General features: G+C 41.1%; 3 protein-coding genes across 3 annotated transcripts in view; 2 read left to right on the top strand and 1 right to left on the bottom strand.

Moving 5' to 3' along the window:
* Positions 1-1,777: 1,777 nt before the first annotated feature.
* On the bottom strand, positions 1,778-7,367 carry LOC117944209 (RNA-binding protein MEX3B-like). Its single transcript, XM_034870796.1, has 5 exons — positions 6,550-7,367; positions 5,311-5,549; positions 5,059-5,104; positions 3,269-3,993; positions 1,778-2,641 (listed from the first exon to the last, which is right to left on the bottom strand). The coding sequence occupies exons 1-5, from the start codon at positions 7,169-7,171 to the stop codon at positions 2,231-2,233; spliced, it is 2,043 nt and encodes a 680-aa protein (XP_034726687.1). The 5' UTR covers positions 7,172-7,367; the 3' UTR covers positions 1,778-2,230.
* A 3,616-nt stretch (positions 7,368-10,983) lies between these two features.
* LOC117944211 (transmembrane emp24 domain-containing protein 7-like) lies at positions 10,984-14,671 on the top strand. Its single transcript, XM_034870799.1, has 4 exons — positions 10,984-11,094; positions 11,396-11,599; positions 12,278-12,523; positions 13,069-14,671. The coding sequence occupies exons 2-4, from the start codon at positions 11,441-11,443 to the stop codon at positions 13,303-13,305; spliced, it is 642 nt and encodes a 213-aa protein (XP_034726690.1). The 5' UTR covers positions 10,984-11,094; positions 11,396-11,440; the 3' UTR covers positions 13,306-14,671.
* Positions 14,672-15,637: 966 nt separating this feature from the next.
* Positions 15,638-20,981, top strand: part of fem1c (fem-1 homolog c) — a 14,714-nt gene continuing 9,370 nt past the window's right edge. Inside the window, exon 1 of the mRNA XM_034871946.1 lies at positions 15,638-17,074. Coding sequence (XP_034727837.1) covers positions 16,531-17,074 — 544 coding nt within the window. The 5' untranslated portion in view covers positions 15,638-16,530. The remainder of the gene's footprint in view (positions 17,075-20,981) is intronic.

The following is a 20,981-nucleotide window of genomic DNA, read 5'->3' as shown; positions in this document are numbered from 1 at the left end:
TTTAAGGGGGGGGAGGGGGGCCAAAAGTCAGTTTTTGGAGTCCAAACTTGTCAATAGTGTGATAAGATTTGGGAAGGATGTACTTAGTAGGGCACAGGACAACAGCAAACGTGCTGATGAGCAAAGGAGAAGCAAAGTGTGTGCTGTTGAAACATCTCATCAATGCATTAGAGCAAGTGATGAAGGTTACCCCCGACTGAAATGTAGTAGTAAAAGAGAAGGGATATGGTCACACAGATCTGTCAACAAATGAACACCCAAGGTAGTTTGAGCTCTAATTGAAACCAGAGTTTAGTTTATCTAGTACTTCTTTGAGTAGTTAACGTACTGTTTTTTGCATAGGCTGCGAGGTGGCCGCAGTCTCAATTTTGCATCCTAATGGCATTATTTTGCGGACTGCTTACCAACAAGGACACAAAATGGCTGTGACGAGACGGCCACAGGGTGGAGCAGTTCAAGTGAAAGAGAATGACACTATTGAAATGGCTGAGAAGTCTGTAAGGGATTTGTTCCAGATTAAACCAGTCTTTGTAGTAGAGTTTCATAAAATATTAGCTCTTTCTACTCCCAGGTGAGGTGTTACTACTAACTAGCCATACTTATACCATCTACAAAAGTGATTGCACTGCAGGGGAGGAGGAATGTTTCTAAAAAGGGACAAGCTGTGCATATCCTTTGGGCTAAAAACCAGCACACGGCTTCCCCAAACAACGATGTAATTGAAAACTACACACACAAAAAAAAAAAAGGTATAAAGAACAATGACGCAGGGGAAAATGTGAAAACAGATATAAAGTAAATGGGAGCGTTTGCAGAAAAGATAAAGCAATAGGTCGTAAATACTAGAAAGGCTCAACAAAAACAGGAAGCAAAAGAAAACATCCCTGTAATATAACCTTTGTGCCACTGAGATACATTTAAGGGATTGACTGAATACTTCAAGACCTCGGTCTGTCAGCTTGTGTTCTTCCGGGCCAAGATCTAGATTTGTAGATAGCGTTGTTAGTTAATTACAGGCTTTCCAAAGGCCACCAGTTTGTTTTAAGACAGAGAAACACTGTGCGTCTACTGAACCAGTGGTTTCTTTTTGTTTACTCAGAACGGAATTAGGCACGAGTTTACAGTAAACAGTTTTAAAGTAAAAATGGAAAGCAACATGGCGATACTGAAATGATGTAAAATCCTGGTTCTACAGAAAGGAACTACCCACTTGTTGGTTCTAGTCTGGAAAAGAAAGAATCGTGGAGCAACAAGCGGTTGCCTTCATTCTGGGACATCTTTGCAGTTGCAGGGTTGACCCACTTGGTTTAAGAACCTTTTGTGAGTTTGTGCATTTTGATACATTTTAATATGCCATTAATATCAGCAATACTCAATAATTCTCATGTATGACCTGGAGCATCTAAACACCAAATCATGTTTAAAGTAGCACAGACACACACTTTGCTAGCCTGATACTTTTTTAAACAATGATCTGGCCATTTGCCAGGTTAATACAGTACTTTTTATCCAGTTAACTGCAGTAGGTATTCCATTATGTGGTAACCAGGAGAATACTATTCTATATGTAAACATGCTCACCTCCTCTTTATTCCTTAAAGTTGTCCATGAGCACAACAACTGAGAGGCAAGGGGGCTGGGCCGTATTTCAGCACATAAACTGTAGCAATGAATTCTTTATCTTCTTTTTCTATGGACAAAACTATTAAAATGTAGAATAAAATAACTTATGATATATATATATATATATATATATATATATATATATATATATATATATATAAGAATTCAAAGCTCATTTAAAATTTTTGATAGGTAGGCAGAACCGATAACTATTAGCTTCAGGGAAAACAAAATGTTAATCAAAATCATGATGAGCAATATATATATATATATATCCCACCCCACCCAATGCTACACAGAGGGTTTCCAACCCTCCCATTGATCAATCAATCAATCAATCAATCAATCAATCATGGAAGAAGACTTCACAATAGCAGGCACATGAACAGGCTGAACACCATAGCTCACGCCCTAAATACAGATCATTATAAATTCAACTACTCTTCCTCACCTTTGTCAACCAAACACCAGCTTGGACAAAACAGGGGTGAGGACACAACTAAACACTGATTTGGGGGTCAGTTTTGTAATTTCTCCACATATGTTATGAATTGGAAGTTTTTGGGAGACACATCTCTCATTAGCCATCAAAGACAATTGATTAAAATCACATGTTGCGGAGCTGAATGGCCTGTGTCACCGAGGACAGACACACAGGGCACGCAGCGTCTGGACCTTGGCATATATGGGTGGCACAATCTAGACAGAAGAGGTTATGGCCGCAGGGAACCAAGGCAGCGATCACCTGGTTATCCATACAGTGGATGCAGATCTCCTGTCCTCTCCCTGCTGCTCCAAGCCCCGGCCGATAGGAGAGGGAGGATTCAGGTGGGGAGGAAGAGGAGGCGGTGCTTTCACTAGAAGAGGAGAAGGCCGAGCTGTAAGAGGGAAACCTGTGGGCATCGAGGGCCCCGGCCGAGCCAAAAGGCCCTCGGTGAACTCGCTGGGCCTGAGGGTGCTCCAAGGCTTCTGTCCCTGAGAAGGTTGGAGAGAGTCGGGGCGTCCCAGGCTGACTGGTCTGAAGACATTGATGACAACAGTCATTAGATGACCGCAACATACTGTATCTTCAACATTCCTGTTCAGGATTCAAAACAAATGTTTTCTAAATGTCTTACTCAACAAAATGCATCATTGATGCATTTTCGGGGCTGCCAGTGCCACTGCACGGACTTTGTCCTTTTTCCGGAAAGGGGCAAAGGTTATCAGAAGATAAAAACGGTAACTGTCACAAGCTAAACATCTTGGTTGAAATTTAATTTTCCAGTTGCCCAGTCTGTCGGGGTTTACATTACTGAGACTATGAAAAAGCTAGCTCCCAAGATGTATGTACAGCCACCATGAATATTAACGTTTTTCGTTGTGTCAAAATTGTAAACTGACTGAAAAGCACATGCCAATCCGGTAGACTTGGATCTAATGTTTGGTAGATTCTCAGATTTCACATTTAAAATAAATTAAACAATTGGTGTATCCATAACTGTAATAGTAGTCACCATTTTGATATTTACATAGCAAACACCCAATGCACATAGTCTACAATAAAAAGTGTAAAAAGGCAAAAGCTCAAACTTAAAATTGCTGCAAACTGTGGGATGGTCCCAAGGAGGCTCCAAACTGTATGCTCCCGTGGAGTTTTACCTACCTGAGATTGACGAGCATCAAAGACTTGGGGGGGTTGGTGGTCCACAAAGGGGCTCCAGATTTGTGGCTGTGCAGCAGGGTGAGAGGCTTGGGCAGTGGAGATGGTTAATGGGTCAAATCCTGAGGTAGAGCCTCCGCCTCCCAGGCTGACTACGTCCTCAGACGCCACAGGGAGAAGGCTATCGCCAAACCAGAAACTTGTACTGCTGCCATTACTGTTGTTGTTGTTTGCATTGGCATTAAACTGACAGGTCGGGCTTAAATCTGCAACACGGTTCCCATTACCGCCGCCGTGGACAGAATCAACTGAGCTGGAGCCGCTGCCCAGGGAACTGGAGCTGTCATTGCGGTAGGTGGAAGACATTCTGACACCACTGTTAATATTGCTATTGATTCGCTGAGTACCGTTAATGCTCATTGGCAGCAAGCCACCACTCGGGGGTGATGCGCCTGCATTAAGCCACCCAGCCTCCCCCAACCCAGCTGGTGTGGCAGAATTCTCAAAGCTGACGTCTGTCCCATTGAATTGAAAGTCATTGTTGTCTACACCAGGAGCCTCAATGCTTCCGCAGGTTCCTGTGCGGAGGGCAATGTGCGCCTCTATCTCATCCCTTGCCCGGTCCACATTCTCGGGCATCCCGGTGACCTCGAACACAGGCTCTTTGTCCCGACTCGGCGTCACAATGTAGGTGTGGGTCTGTTGCTGAATACGTTTGATGGTTGCCCCTGAAAGATATGACCAGACCATCATACTTAAAAGACTTGTTAAGGGTTAAACAATTAAATACCTGCTCTGGTCACATGGCACCATTAACGTCAAGAGTGCACCCCTAAAAGTTTTTTTTGACAAATTGTGTGTGACCATTCCTGAGAAATATACATCTGAACATAAACAAATTGCACAAAGAAAAAAAAAAAAAAAATAGTTCTGTGTCAAGAAGATAATACATGGTAAAGTATATGATGCTGAACACATTAGCTAGAGTAGAGATTTCTCATTATCACTTTTCACTACTGCTTGACCGGAGAATCTGCAGTCACACTCACACCATTATATATTTTCAGTAAATACACTTGTTTTTTTGTTGTTGTTGTTGTTTTTTTTTACAATATCTGAAGTTGAATTTGGAAGAAACACAGCTGTGCAATAATTCAAGCACTTCAGGCTGGTAACTTAGCTGACTAAAGTGCATACAAGCATAACTAAAGCCTTTACCAGCTAACAACGCAATTTGTATAAGTTTCAGTCTTGTATAGAAACATTTGTCAATACTACATATTTTGAAAAAGACTGGATAACCAGAGAGTTCATTCATAAAATTGATGTGCCAAAATGAATTGGCAAGTAACAAACACTTTTTACCTCATTGATTGTTAAAATCACATATTAAATATTAAGATTCCACACTGCTTCTTGCTTCTGTATGCACGGCACAGTGTTTTCTCACTACTTCCAAACTGTTGTAATTTTGACTTGTTACCTCACCCTCTCCAGTCAAATGGCAAATGGTTGAGAACCGCTGCACTTCAATTTACAAATCAACCCCAGGACTTTCTGACACTGAGGTGGTAATGTCAACAGGGCAATTGGTTAGAGTAAGAGCCAAATAAACCTAATGGAGTAAGGCTGAATATATTAAACTATTACATAAAGCTGTAAGCAACTTAAGACAAACCATTAGACAATTCACAATTTCCTTTAAATGCTCAGAAAAACTATACAACTGTTATGTAGGGGCCAGCAACTGGAGCAAACATGTATTTAAATACAGGATTATTTAAAAGACCCACCTTTGGGACCCACAACCAGCCCAACAACACGATATGGTACCCGCACCTGTGAGGTTGAAATGACACAACTTTCAGTGTCAAACAACCAAAAACATAAAACACAGAGACTCCTTTATAAAACAAATGTGCTTGGATAGTTACATACACAACATTTAGTGCATTATAACAACTGCACTTAATGTGAATCACTGTATAATAATATTTGTTTCATATCTGAATGATGCTATGACGCCTAATAACATGCTTGCTGACCTGAATGGTAGTCTGTCCAGGTAGAGAGGGGGTCCCAGGGCCGGTTGCAACAGAAACAGGGCTCGTCTTGTTTCGAGAGGCTCGGATGAGGGAGAAGTGCTCCGCTGCAGACAGAATCTCCCTCTTAGCCATGACCACATCTTCCTTGCGCCCTGTCACAACAAAGACAGGCTGCTCTCCCCTCACTGGTGTCTTAATGTAGGTGTTGGTCTTGGCTCTAAGTGCCTTAATCTTACAGCCTGTCAGGGGCAAGTGAAAGTGAGAAAATGAAAAAACAGGGGAATGTTGGCTCGCTTTAGATTCACTTTAAAAATGTATCACCTTGCATTACATAAAGATATTCAACTTTGATGTTGAACTAATAAAAGACTATAGCATATGCAATTTCAGTTTCCAGTCACTAATGCCATTTAAAAGTTGCACAGCTGATGAATCAAATATTCCTTTCAGCTGTGGTTAAGAGTCCAGCATCATTATCAGAGCCGTTTCCTGTTGTTGTCAACACTGCAATCTGTGCACCCTCCCCCAACTGGTCTTACACATAATTAAACTACCCCAACTCTACCATTGAGTTATGTAAAGTTTATATTGAAGACTAGATAAATGTGTTGGAGCCAGTTGTGTTTAGTTGTACGGAGAAACATTAGTTATGTCACGGAGTTTACTATAACCTACAGCTGATGTGGCAAAGCAATGGTGACCAACACACTGGTCTTCATGTTCTTTTTCTAGACAAAGCCGAGCCTGGTTTAGAACGGCAAGGCACGGCTGAGGGCAGGCTCACGGTCCACGAAGCACAGACAAAACATACATAATACCGACGAGTTGTCAACAGAAGACACAACTGGGCCAGCTGGTTCGTAAAACTTGTGATAAAAACTATTGTTGAGGGTGTTGGACGAGTGTGGTGTTGACCCAGTTAGGTGGAGTAGTAGCTAAGCTAGCTGCTTTCCAGCTAACTTAACGGTTGTTACTGAAGAAGCTAAATGACAGTTTTGCTTGAATTGTGAGTCAGTGTATTACTTACACTATAACGTACACAATTCGTTAGTGGTTCCACATCTAAAATTGTAACTTATAAAAATGATTCTAATGTAACGTTACATCTTATGTGTTTGCTTTCCTTACTCTTTCCTGATGTATCTCCCCACCAAGTTAACGTTTAGTCCAAACTTCTATTAACAACTTAACTAGATAATGACGCCAAACAAAATCAGCAGAAAGACAACGACAACTCACCCTGCCTGCCCACAATCTCAGCGACGTGCTCAGAGCTCGGCACCGCCACACACTCGGTCGTGTTGACGCTCTTTCGCCTAGCCAACAGCGAAGACTCGGCCTCGTAGCCCGACTCCCCGAACACGCCGGGCGGCAGCATCGCCATGCCGCCAGCCAGTGGTAGGGCGCTGCCGCCAACTCCAGTATCATCCCACTCGTCTCCGTTGTACAACAAGACCGTCTCAACATGTGGCGGCTCCATCCCGGATGGAATCACGGAGCCGGCTGACCGGGAAGGGAGGTGTTGGTGGTGGCGGGCCTGCGCTAGCATCGAGGAGTCTGCGGCGCCTCCAACTTCTGGCTCCTTTTCCTCGGGCGCAACCGTCATGTTCAACTCATCTCCAGGGGGCGGCCGATGCAGAGGCTTCAAGTCTAGGACCGTACCGAGGAGGTTGAAATGAGAAATTGGGGGAAGCTGGTGGTTGTGGTGGTGATAGTGGAGGCTCTCATCTACATGTTCGTGGGTCTGGCTTTGGGTGCCATGGTGCTCCTCAAGGCCCATACCGGCGAAAGCGTGCACTAGCGGAGGTGGGACCTCGGACTCTCCCTCGTCGGCCTCCAGCAAAGACGTGCTACTCGGCATGGTGCAAAACTTTTATAATATTGACGTTAATCGAAACAAATGATAATTAAAATTTGTTTTGGTTTACAAAAAAATAAAAAGCGACCAGCGCCTGTTGGTTGAAATGTGTGTGGCTTTTGTTTTGTCTTCAAGCTCATGCAGCCCTCCCAACACTGTAATCTCGTATCGCTGGTTCACGCGAGACTTTGCTTTGGGGTCAGGGGTCAAACCAAAGACTGTCAAAATTGATAACCAATTAAAACTAGCCCATTCATTTTGTGAGATAAAAATCTGTGGTTTTAATTTTTGGAGGTTAGTAGGCTACACTTATTTTACCAACAACGAGTTATCAGAATATCAGTGGTTGTTAGTTAATTGTGTCTGCAAAAAAAACTTTCACAAATGACAAGTGCTGGTCTGCATTCATGTGGTTTGTTCTTGTTCTTTACGGATTGGGTGATAACAGTACAAATGTATTGGTTTTGTAAAAGAGTCGTTATCATCAACATTACGCGTCATCTTACACGTTATAATACGCGTACTGATCCCCATGAAAAACGGTGTTAAATGAACACTTTTTACGGCGTTGTGCTATTAGACAACGAAAAAAAACGGCGTTCTGACCGTTCAAAACGTAGCTCACAGTTATTGGTTTGTTCTCTGTTTCTTTTGCTAAGGTAATTCTTTCTTGTACATGGACAACATTTGTATTGTATATACGCATGTTTGTTATTTCCCCAATGACAGTTTTGTATGTTGTTGGTTTTTGTCAAAAAAAAGCATCCACAAAGCGTAGCTCCTAAGGCGCCATTTTAATGCTAACAAGCACTCACCTGCAGTTAGCATTTCATTGACAGACATTAATTTTGGCGCCACTTTGACAGCTCATAACTTTCCTTCTGAAGCTTTTATAAACTTTAGTAGTCATTGTTTATTTCTAAAGAAACACAACAATGTATAAACGGCTCCATTACCTTATACCTCATGTTATAGCTCTGTAGCAGGAGTTTTTGTAAAAGAAGCGCGACTTGCTGTCGCATAGTTGACAATTTACTGTACAGTACAGGATAAGCTCACAGGCAGTTTTGACTTTCATTAGCTGTTTTAGCTTAATACTAATGTTAACTAGCCTTTTAGTTAGCAATAATTAGCCTGTGCCTATGTTATTTCCTAACATATACCTACGCTCTCCGTCTCTGTTGATTGGTAATGATTGAGATTTCTCTTGGCACAGCTACCAGAAGACTTACAACTTTCAGACAGGTTGCTCACGTCACATCTACGTTGTCAAGCTTACATTTTAAAACTCCCATATACCAAAAGTCTACCTAAACTGGTGTTTTCACTTATGTTGCCTGATAGACCTCTTCTGTATGGGCATGTACCATAGACCGTTAATATTAATAATAATAATAATATACAGTCTATGGCATGTACAGAGTTACTTACTAACAGCTAATTCGGCTAACCGCTAGCTGACAGCTTGATTCAGTCTAAAATAATGTTAACTCAAACTAAACACTGGGAAAAGCAGGCTAAGCTGGTGTAATAGCTGTTAAATATTTTAACCGTTATTTTCAGGTTCAAGTTATTACATGCTGTCTCAGCTAGCGGCTAGCCGAATTATCTTAAACAAATGTTAGCTTCCTTTATACAGTGGTGCGTGGTGGTTCATGGGATAAGTAGTTCCTCAGCTCAATAATAAAAATATGTACACTCTTGTACCTTTGACTTTTTTTAGATTTTCTGTTAGTTTTTTCACTTGAAATGACATGATGTATGTTTAGGGGTCATGTTGTTGCTGGTTAGCCTAAGGCATGGTCTAAAACTCTTAATATATAGATTTTTCCAAATGTCTATGGAAGAAATTAATGGGAAATTTACTTCCGGAACCCAAGCTCTTTCAGAGGAGGAGCGGAACTGGAGCTCTATACATTTATGAGTAACTATCCATCACCGGAAAAGTGCTTCTTATAGACTTGTCAGTGCCTGATGTAAGTCGAGTGCAGATTTGAGTCGCGCATGCGTCGCTTTGTGACAAGTAGCATACAAGATGCTAATGAGAGATTTCTGTAATGTCAATAGAGTAAACATAGATCTACTCAACGTAGTTGGTTTACTGCTGGCTACACATTAGCAATCAAAGACAACAAAGGCTGTCATTTGAATGGCATATAGAGCTAACGTTAGCGATCCATTTCCATCTTCTTTTATTGTTTGTAATGAGATAAGTTTATTATTTTATGGATTTCACAAATTTCTAAATGACATGTTATGCCATACACCATTTAAATCTGAGCATGCATGATTCAAATCTGCACTGGACTCACATCGGGCAGTGACAGATTTCACAGGTCTCTGTTGCAAGTCTACGGTGTGGCTCTGTCCATTTCTTGAAGTGTCTATGCTCATAATACATTTAATATAATACATATTATTATTATTAGCCCTGGGCAGATGGAAACCAAACATTGACTGTTAATATTAATTTTACACTCAATGGTTGGTGTCCATCTGCCAAGGGCTAATAATAATAATTCGGTGAATAAGGCCAAAGACTAGAGACACCATTGTGGCATTTACATACACTCTACACAGACTTGGAGAGACCACGAGATAAAAACAAGAAGAAGTAAAGTTTCATAATAAGGCTTAGATTGAGGGCAAGGATAAAATATATTAGCTAATGGAGAAGCATTGACTATGAAATTAATATTAATGGACTATGTGCAGAAGCCATCAGTGAATCAGTGAGTGCCTGACCTTATGCAAGCTACTTTGTGTCCAAACGTGCTGCCTCTCCATGCTGGTTTGATGAAAACTGACTATTAAGTAAAAAGAAACCTCAAATACAATAGATGGCTTTTGGAGAATTGATATAGAGATTGTACAGTCTTTCAAATAATTGGTTGTACAACTAACGACAAGCTGAAGGAGTCCGACAGCAGATGCCCCCCACCGGAAGTTGACTGCGGTGGCAACAACCATCCTCTATGCAGTGGTCTGCTGAACCAGTGTCATCTTGGGTGCAGACAGAAAGACCCTATCCTGGGAAGTCTGCTGTACTCCATAGATGAACATTTACCAGAAAATGATGATTTGTCATTACACACCCAATCCTCTGAAAGAAGCCCCCTATCCTGCAGGTCTTTTAAAAAAATCTCTGCTTCAGTGAGGCACTTTTCTCAGTTGTCCACAATTTCCCAGAGTGTAGGCCTACTATGGATATACCACTTCATATGGGTTGATGTTGGGCATTTCGCTACTGTACCACACGCTTCTTGTCGTTGTGGACATCATCATACACACATGAAGACACAACCCGCCACAAACATCTCAAAATAAAAAAAGGTAGCATAGAATACCCCAATTCACAGTTCTTATGAGCACAACATAAAAGAATATGGATAATAATACATAGTTTAACGAACATGGAGAACATAAAAGAGCAGTAAAGACCATTGAAAAGCCTGTTTTAAAGAGAATTTAAAACAATAATAATGGTTCTTACATAAACTTGGACACTGCCAAGAAATTGTGTCATTACTGGAGGCCATTTCAAATGATGACGATTAGGACACAGTCTAATTTTGTATGTGTGGATTTTTGTTTAATCTTGTTGTTTTGTTTTTAATTTAGGCTATCAAACCTGTAGGTATGTTTACGGTATCGAATACACTTTTTAACAAAACATAATTTTCAGATGTAATTTTTTATCTAACCACATAGTGGCAGCCACGTAGGAGTGTATTGAAAAGCCAGCTACATTTCTCTAGCAGGTCTTCGTCTGGTGGTGGACGTGGACCTTAACTGTCTATGACGTGGAACCATTAAAGAGAGAAGGGGCGGGCTTTTACAGATGACAGCCAATCCCGTGTCACGTTTGTAAAACGCTACTAACTGTCTATGGTTAGCATTAGTCGCATCCGGGTGAGCACTTTCAGGTGAGTTAGCTAATGCTGAGACAAAATAATATGAATTAAGAAATGTTAATGTTGGAATTTACCTTAACTTGAATGACCACGAAAGCGCACATAGTACACCATTACACTAGCCCTAAGAAAATGTTACAAATCCCTTGTGGCTTTCTGTCTCTAAAATATAAACGCAAACAAGCTAGCTAGCTACCGTTAGCTTTAAGCTAACAAATTGATATCAGTGTCCGGGCTTGCTTTGTCATTTTAGTCTTCTTTCCTCCTTCGTTATTGATTTTAGTTTAATGTCTGCTAATGTTTATTTCAGCAGGTCTGCTCAAGTTTTTACTTTGAAGCTTGGCTCTTGGACATCAGGATGTACGGATCCTTTCGGGTGCTGTTGCAGGTGCTGTCGGCCCAGCTGCTCTGTGTATGGGTGCTGGGCTCCGAGCTAACATTTGAGCTGCCAGACAACGCCAAACAGTGTTTCTACGAGGACATCATCATCGGCACCAAGTGTACACTGGAGTTTCAGGTGGGTCTTCTTTAGGCCCAAACTTCAGCCCTCTAGCCTTATTCATCATACTAATCTGGAAGTTCTAATTGTAATTGTTGATCAGAGTTCAGACTGTCATCTGAATGGCAGTATCAGGCTTCAAAGATCAGCACCGTTATAGCAGCAGATATCTCACTGATGAATGCATGGTCAACTTTTTAAAATATAAGGACAAAGTTATTTTATTCTCTTTAACACACAGGAGCTTTTGTCTGTCCCATTGTCCCATTAATGTAGCAGCGATGCTCAATGCATAAAAGTGTTGTTTGCTCAAACGTCTAAACGTCTAAACATCTGAATGTTGCACTAGTTAGCAGGTTTCTGTACATTTTATTAAAACATAAACCATAGGATTTACATTATGTATTTCCATATAAATCTGACAGTGCCCGTTTTACTGTTATTTGACAAGCGATAATTCATTATTAATTTATATAGTTTTAAAGTTTCCTTAAAAATGATATCTTCATCCCAGTCTGTTATGCCTAAATATGACTCAAATCTGTCACAATTTGAGGTATTCAATAATTGACATGTATTTTTAGAGAGTTCTAGGATTGTGTTGTAGTAAAATATCATGGCATGAGTTTAGTCCATGTAGTCCAACCCTGTTCTTTGTCTCTTTATTACTTGACACAATGCGTGGTGACTTGTTAGGTGGTGACCGGTGGCCATTATGATGTGGACTGTCGTTTGGAGGACCCAGAAGGCACTACACTCTACAAGGAGATGAAGAAGCAATATGACAGCTTTACCTTCACAGCAGCCAAGAATGGCACCTACAAGTTCTGCTTCAGTAACGAGTTCTCCACCTTCACACACAAGACGGTTTACTTTGACTTCCAGGTTGGCGATGACCCTCCGCTCTTCCCCAATGAGAACAGAGTCACTGCCCTCACTCAGGTAAACTGTGTGTATGAGCATGAACAAGCTTAATCATTATATAGTGTATATAGCATGCAAGTGTATGCATGCTTTTTGTAACTAACATGAACCCGATTTGTTTTTATCTGACTTAAGAAGTACAGGCTCATTTTCCAGACATGATGTTGTACAGCATGAGATTATACACTTTTCCACGTCTGTCTTACTCTGTTGTTGGTTTCGTGGCTCTTGTTAGGGTTTAGAGTGATACAAGGTTCTTATGAGTACATGGTGTCTTCCGTAAATTCCCAGCCATGCTCCACCTAATTTCTAAGTTGAAAAGAGGTTTAACCTGCTGTAATGACGGAAACACCTGTCTGGCTGTGCTCTTCACTAGTTAGTTTTAACCAGGATTAATGTTTTTATATAACACCCATAGTGAGTAATGTTGTAATATGTCTATTATGTTTTCCTGATGTTTGTTAACGTCTGATGTTTGTATACGTCTTCATTTTACAAGTAACAGTCTAAATATATTACTTTGGTCTTGGCTTCCATTTATTTATTTTTTAATACCATTCTAGATGGAATCAGCTTGCGTGTCCATCCACGAGGCCCTGAAGTCAGTCATCGACTACCAGACTCACTTCCGCCTCCGTGAGGCCCAGGGACGCAGTCGGGCGGAGGACCTCAACACCCGTGTTGCATTCTGGTCCATCGGAGAGGCCATTATTCTTCTGGTCGTCAGCATCAGCCAGGTGGTCCTACTGAGAAGCTTCTTTTCTGACAGAAAGACCACTACAACACGCGTTGGATCGTAACAGTCTCTGAGCCCCGGAATCTACTTCATCACTTTCTTTATCCGTACCTGGACTGGTGTGCATAGAGTGGGTTGGAATATCAGTGCTCATCTCCAATTGGATCATATCAAACTGCCAGGTTGAACAATCTGACATGTCAACTTCATTCTGCACTGGTATTCTTACAAACATTATGCAAATGAGTCTTGAAGTCTAAAAGGTTAAATGTGTTTTAAACTGGTTTTGAGGGGTAAAATAGAAAACCTGAAGAAATGTTTTCTTGTTTGTGTTGCTTGTAATCATCTGTATTTGAGGCAGTTCAAGGTCATATAGTTGAAGAAAACCCTAAATACTTTGAAATAGAGCTGGGCAATGTGGAGAATCTCAAATATCCCAATATTTTGGACCAAATCCCTTGATTTCAATTTAACAGCGATATTGTGGGGTTGACTGTTGGTGCTTTAACAAACTATTTACACAGTGAGATTTTTTTGACAAATAATCAGACATACGATAGGACTAAGTGGTTAAAGGCAAATAATAGAACCGCTAGAAATAAGGTAAGTTTGGAAAACGATACTGCCTTATTGTAATGTAGCCTGTAGAACCAGGAAAGGACAACACCATATTACAATATCCAAAATCTAAGAAGACAGCTTATGTTTTACCACAATGTTGATAAATTGCCCAGTCCTACTTTAAATATTTGAAATCATTTCTAGATGTGTTCTGATTTTATTTGTTCTTTTTTTTTTTCTCCGTCATCTCAAATCCTCTTCTCCTGATCTTTTTCATTTTTCAGCCCAAATTGTGCACTGAAATAACAGAGTGGAATTCATGACTAAATGTACTCCTAATGTGAGGTTCATGGTTTTGTTTGTTTGCATCCAGAGCGTTGGGTCTCCAAAACCACAATGGCAAGGCAAAGTGTTTCCCCCACAAAGGTTGCAGTCGATTATGAAAAATGTTTGTTTTTTTTCTTTATTAAATCTCGCTGTATTAGTTGAGAGTAGATTTTGTGTTGTGCTTTTATCAGCTTTTGGCATTTTATAAGAGTGTGCTGTCTGAGTAAGCCATCCTTTAATTTATATTAGCTTGAAACAGTTTGTATTTGGATTGAGTTTAGAGATACGGATGGTCTCCCTTAAGTGACTGCAGACCCAATTCCTTAAAACAAGAATTAGTTTTTGTTATTTGTATGCCATTTGCACATCGGGGTAAAATAGTGTTTCAATTTGAACACACCTAGGTGAATTATTTCCTTAAAATGTAATAATTATCTATGTGTCTCAATGTCGAAGGCAAAACAAAAAATAATTATATTTTTTTGAAATTTACACATTTGAGTGTTAAGTTGCAATGCCAGCAGTTTTTAGTGCATCCACTTCAAAAAAAAAAATCTTTCACTTTTTACCTTGCAATGTTACATCTAGTTCTTGCTGTTTAAAGTGTGACAACATCTTTATCTTGTAAGGTGATATTGCTCTCCGTTTTTTTACAGCACGGTTGTAAAAATTAATGTTTTGCAAAATATTGCTTTACTATAAGGTAATTCCAGTAACTTTGAGTTTTAGTTGTAATTTGAAGTTGTACTCCCTGACTGCCTGCTCAATGAAATACCCGAGTATACTGTGGTCATTTTGAAGTTCACATGTGGAATTGAACGTGACTGAACAGAACACCTCTGGCAACGCTAGAAGACATCACTGTTGTAATCTGAGATAAATATAACTTTTATATTCATAAGACAGACTTTTACACCTAACCCACTGAAAGAAACCAAAAACTATTTATAGTTTGGTCTTGTTTAACCATTAGAACTGATTCTAGAGACTTGTAAAACAACTAATTTATTTACTTCATTTATTAGTTGTGGTTTGGTTTTGCTTCTATTGCCATGCTTATCCTCTATCACCATATGTTCATTGTCAGTTTTGGTAGGTGGTGCAAAGTTGCCATAGGTTGTGCTGTCAGGTCATTTTTTGGACACAAATTGATCTCTGATGCTTTCTGTAAACTTTTTAAGTTATTGGGATGACTGAATAAACTTTCTGTTAAAATGTCAGGGTATGTTTTTATTCATTAACAAAACGGTTCAGTGAGGGGTGACGTTTTTGGCTACATTCTCAGGTCATGCTTATGTTATCCTGTAGGGAGAGATATAATCAAGGCCATCACAGTCAGATTTGCACCCATACTATATTTAAAAATATTTAGTAATCCGGTAGATACAAAAGAGGTATTTAAAATGTTCTTTTGAAGTTGGTTGCTCTTCACAGGATAATTGTTTCTCGGGTTCCTGTAGAGCAGCTTTGTCTTTTTTGTTGTTGACTACGACACAGTGTACCAGCTCTGTGATTGGTCGTTCACACGTCAATCACTTGCGCTAGTCGAGAAAAAAGACTGCGTTGGGTTTGCGATTTGACAGAAACTGAGTCGTGATCATCCGGTCGATCCGTGGGAGGATAGCCGTCCATATTTACCTTCGCTGAGATTATTGTCGTGCCAGTTTTCTGAGGGGCTACATGGACGAGTGTTGTTCGCCGCTTTGGGGGTAACGTGTCTCGCTTGTTTTTCGACGTGTGTGTATTAAAGAAAGGCGGCACGGACAGTGGGGATATCCCCAGATTTCTGGCCAAACGAGACCGAACGTCGTTTTCCATGGCTAACAAGCGGATAAGCTAACAGCAGCACGGCGTAACGGGTGGGGGTGGATGTCTATAGGTCGGCCCTTAGGAAGCGAATATAAATAACCTCTCAGCAGTGTGTTGTGGAACAATGACCAGCACAAGAAGCAGATATAACGGAGGCAAGCTTCTCGGAAGGCAAGACATGTCAGTAGATGGGTATCGACTGAACGATCAATAAAGAGGTGGAAACTAACGTCAGTTAAGCTAGCTAGTCGGTTAGCGGAATTAATCAAGGAAGTTGACTAGCCTTGCTATCTTGGCGACAAATGCGTTACTGGACCAAGGGTCGTCTCAAACGTCTGAGTTAATATATTTAGAGATTCACACAACTGGCTGGTAATGCCATTTTTTTAAAGCTGAAGTTTAGAAAGACAATTTAACCGTGTGCTTTTAACCAAAACGCTAGCTAACGATAGTGAGTCGGAGCTTGTAAACAAAGGGTCCCAAGCTCCATCTGGCCACAGCAACGTTAGCTTGCTCCACCTCGAGGAATCGTTGACAGATTGTTTCACGGACATTGTTGCCTTTTATTTAACAGTAAAACTAACGCCCAGAGATGGATTTAAAGACAGCCGTATTTAACGCAGCAAGGGACGGCAAGCTGCGGCTGCTACAGAAACTGTTGGAGAACAAAGATGGACACGAGGTTACCAAGTTGATGGGCGAGAAAACAAACGGGGCCACCCCGCTCCTGATGGCCTCCCGGTACGGCCACCTGGACCTGGTGGAGTACCTGCTGGAGTGCTGCAGCGCGCCTGTTGAGGCCGGGGGGTCGGTGAACTTTGACGGGGAGACCATCGAGGGAGCGCCCCCTCTCTGGGCAGCCTCGGCGGCGGGTCACCTAAAGGTGGTGCAGTCCCTGCTGGGCCACGGAGCTTCTGTCAATAGCACGACCCTGACCAACTCGACACCCCTAAGGGCAGCCTGCTTTGACGGCCACCTGGACATTGTGAAATATCTGGTGGAGCACAAAGCTGACCTGGAGGTGGCCAACAGACACGGCCACACATGTCTCATGATTTCCTGCTACAAAGGACATAAGGAGATTGCACAGTACCTGCTGGAGAGAGGTGCAGATGTCAACAGGAAAAGTGTAAAAGGTGAGTGGAATAGATGGTACTAGTGGCCTTCTTTTATTGACATGCCAATCTCTGACCCTAAGAAAAGAAACTCATTACCTCTGCAGATATTTCAACGTTTTAATATAGTTTGAGTTCCATATTCTACACTAGTATTGCCAGACAAACGATACATCGAGGTATTTAATGATCTCATAGCAACAATTTGAGAAAATCAAAGAAAAGGAAAAAAAGATTTATATTGTGAACAACCTCCTCCAAAGCGTGCTGAAGGAGGGTCTGGCTACTCCACATAGCCTTCAGAGATGGGAGGAAAACTTATTCTGCCTATCACCAGACCACGCCAAGCTTAGTAGATTTGAGATTGAGTGTTGGTCTGGAGAGTCTTTTTCTGTATTTTCTCTGCACAAGAGGCATGACCAACGGGCATAGATCAAATGACTCTGTGCATAATTGGATAGCTCTTCAACCAATCAGACCAACGATCCAGGTGACGTAGAAGCAACAGCAACATCAACAGGTTGCTGAGCTGCGGTGGCCGCTGTCACCCCCTGATGTAAGTGGAGTGTAGTTGAGCTGCGCATGCTCAGATTTAAACTGTTTACGGCAAAACATGTCATACTGAAATTTGTGAAATCCATAAAATAATAATCTTTTCTCATTCCAAACAATAACGGAAGATGGAAATAATTTCAAAAACGTTTTAGCTATCTATGTTTGATTGCTGACGTTAGCTCAAAATGCCATTCAAATGAGAACCTTTTGTGTTAGATGCTAATTTGTAGCCAGCCGTGAACCAACATGGTTAAGTAGGTCCATTTTTACTGCATTGACATCACAGAAGTCTCTCGTTGGCACCTTGTAGGCTACTTGTCGCAAAGTGACGCATGCTTGACTCAAATCTTCGCTCGTTGCAAAGTGACTCGTGCGTGACTCAAATATGCACTCGACTCACATCGGGTTGTGACAGCCGTCGTGATGTAGATCGTAAACAAGAACCTACTTGTTACGTCTTCATCGTCATCGTGTTAAACCCGCCAATAGCAAGGCAGATAAGCCAGTTTGTGATTGGTTCCTGCAAAATTGTGATCTGAAGCAGGAGAATTAAGCGTGCAGGTTTCCAGACCGAGCTGCAGGGCGAAGTCAAATCGCCGGCAGAGTAAATGGGGTTTACCCAGTCTAAGGGAAAAGATACTCATTTCTTTAAACCAATCAAATCAGCATGGGCTGCGAAATAGTAGTGGGAGAAAGAACTCACATTTGACAGATGGTCTAGCTAGCTGACTCAATTTACCATGCAAAGATCTGAGGAGCAGTCAGCAATAGTCCTATAATCCACCGAATTGAACGAAAAATGCATGCATCCAGCAAAATTTCCTGCACCACCGGAGTAATCCCAGAAGTTGAATGTGAAAGATCTATACAATAAACGGGTAAATACCCTCACAGGTGATTACACCCAGATATCTAAATTGGCATTTTGCAATAAGCAGTAAAAGTCATCTAAATGAGATAATAGTTCAAGCATTTTTATATTTTCATGTGAAAGACTAAACACAATAACTAACTTCTGGTTTCACAATGGAATGATGAAGTGATGTGTCATCTTGGACCAATTCTGAGGGTGTGTCATAAGCTCTCCTTGGATATTCACCTGAAAACCATTGTACATCTGTTTTTTTTCTAGGATATTTTATGAGATGATTGACCACAGCACAGCTGTTTGGGTCGGTTTGAATTAATGTTTGTTACAGTTTTTATGGTTATGAATAACTATCTATTTGTCCTTAGAAGTAGAGCTGTCCGATTATGGCCAAAATGAAATGGATGACTCTACCAACTGAAGTTAGTTGCATTCAATAACTTCTTCTGTGTTCTTTGCCGTGGCGGCCGCGATAGCAGTTACCAGAGGAAACAATGGTACAAATACAGGTTTTCCCCTCATATTTAACAATATACAGCTGTGTATTAAAACACATGTGGACAAATGTCAGAGGTGTGGACCGGCGCTGTGTGGTGCGGAGTAAGAGGCGATAGAGGAGAGTTTTAACACAGGCATGGCTTTACAGAAGAAATGGGTCATATAACGCAAAATTAAACCATATCCATATAACAACATTGCAGAGGATGCGAGGACATTAGCACCGGTGCGTCCTAGAGGAGCTAACAGCTAACAGACGCTAACTAGCACTGACTAGCACTGGTCACTGCCTGTTGTCTGACAAACAACTGGCGGGACAAAATGTTGCGTTTACTGGTAAATCTTGAGACCGACGTATAACCGACTATGTGTTGAGTTTTCCTCCTGTTACTCTGTCCTCTGTGACGTCTACATCTAGAAACTAAGCTGCACGATGCAGGGAACTACTGACGGACTCATGAGCAGACATTGGTAGACGTGCTATGCAAAAAAAAAAAAAAAAAAACTGAGCGTTCTATGAAGTGATGCTTTGAAAAATAATAATTGCTCGATCCCCCAAATTTCATCGTGGGAAGTCGTGATCCTGACTAAAATTTGATTAATTGTGCTGCCCTACTTAGAAGCATCTCAAACCATAGTCCACTTTTCTTTTAAAGGAACACACCGACTTATTGGGACATTAGCTTATTCACTGTATCCCCCAGAGATAGACAAGTCCATACACACGCTTCTCATGTCTGTGCATTACTCTCTGCTCGGGACGTCTCAGGCGCTGCAAGCATATCACTCCGCCCAAATAGCAGAGTGCTTTGCCTTTCTGAGAATATAGTTCCTGGTTTATCTATGGTTAAGAGATGGTGTCTCTTGTGACCTTGTTATTTGTACACCCTGTGACTATACAAATCACAACATGCAAATAGGAACATGTTTGCATTATTTTGTCACTTATTGGGAGCAGGAGGCTAGTTGGAACCGGTTACCTCTAGGATCTGTGCTAGGCTAAGCTACCGGTGGGGCCGTCATAGTTACAACACACAGACAATTCCATTCATACCCTTCTCATCTCTAACTCTAAAGTCCCAATAAGTTGGCATGTTCCCTTTAACCATCTATAATTAGTGTGTTCCTAATACACGCAAAATATGTATACAACATATGTGGTGTTTGTGTTAATCGTCATGCAGGACAGTCAAACTTGGGAACAGTATTGGTTTGTGCACATTTGACTCTTCAACTCCTACACTGCCATTGGTCAGAACTAGGACTGAGCTATATGGAGACAATTAGATATCACGATATTCTTGACCAAATACCTTAATGTCAATATTTTAGGTTTGACAATTGGTGCCTACACAAAATAGCTAACAAATTAGGTATAAGATTAAATCATCAATACTGCTTTAGGAGGTTAAAGGCAAATAATGGAACAACTCAAACAGTCTGGTAAGTTCAGAAGACTACATCACTTTATTGTAATGCAGCCTTTAAAACCAGGAACAGACTAAACTTAGCCATATTACAATGTCCAGAATTTAAGACGATATCTAGTCTTGTATCACAATGTCGACATATTGCCCAGCCCTAGTCAGAACAGTTTACCCATGCCTTGCTGATGAACCCACATTCGGCATATTCTGGGTTAACAGTGTTCAATCAGTTTAGCCAGAATACCTCGAACAAGTCAAGACACTTAGTTCTTGACCAGTAGAAGAGCAGGAGGCAGGTGCTCTATTCTGCACAAACCAAAGGATGTCCTTAATAAGTGAGGTTAATGTGTGGTGATTCTAGTTATAAGCACTTTTACTAGCCCAGACCCTTTCCCGTAACAGCTGGACCAACAGGAAGAGGTAGATCTGTGATAATATTAGATGTGATGTGGCAAATTTCCAAAAACAATGGATCATGTGTTGATCGAGGAAGGCAAGCAAGTTGGGAAGAAAATGTTCCAGAGTCGGGACTACAAACACAGCTGGTTTTACCTGTGGCTGGCTCTCTTGCTCCCCCCCC

This window comes from Etheostoma cragini, chromosome 5 (assembly GCF_013103735.1).
Source record: "Etheostoma cragini isolate CJK2018 chromosome 5, CSU_Ecrag_1.0, whole genome shotgun sequence".
In the NCBI taxonomy this organism is placed as follows: Eukaryota; Metazoa; Chordata; class Actinopteri; order Perciformes; family Percidae; genus Etheostoma; species Etheostoma cragini.
The sequence above is the reverse complement of the archived record's forward strand: the minus strand, read 5'-3'. Positions and strand labels throughout refer to the sequence as shown.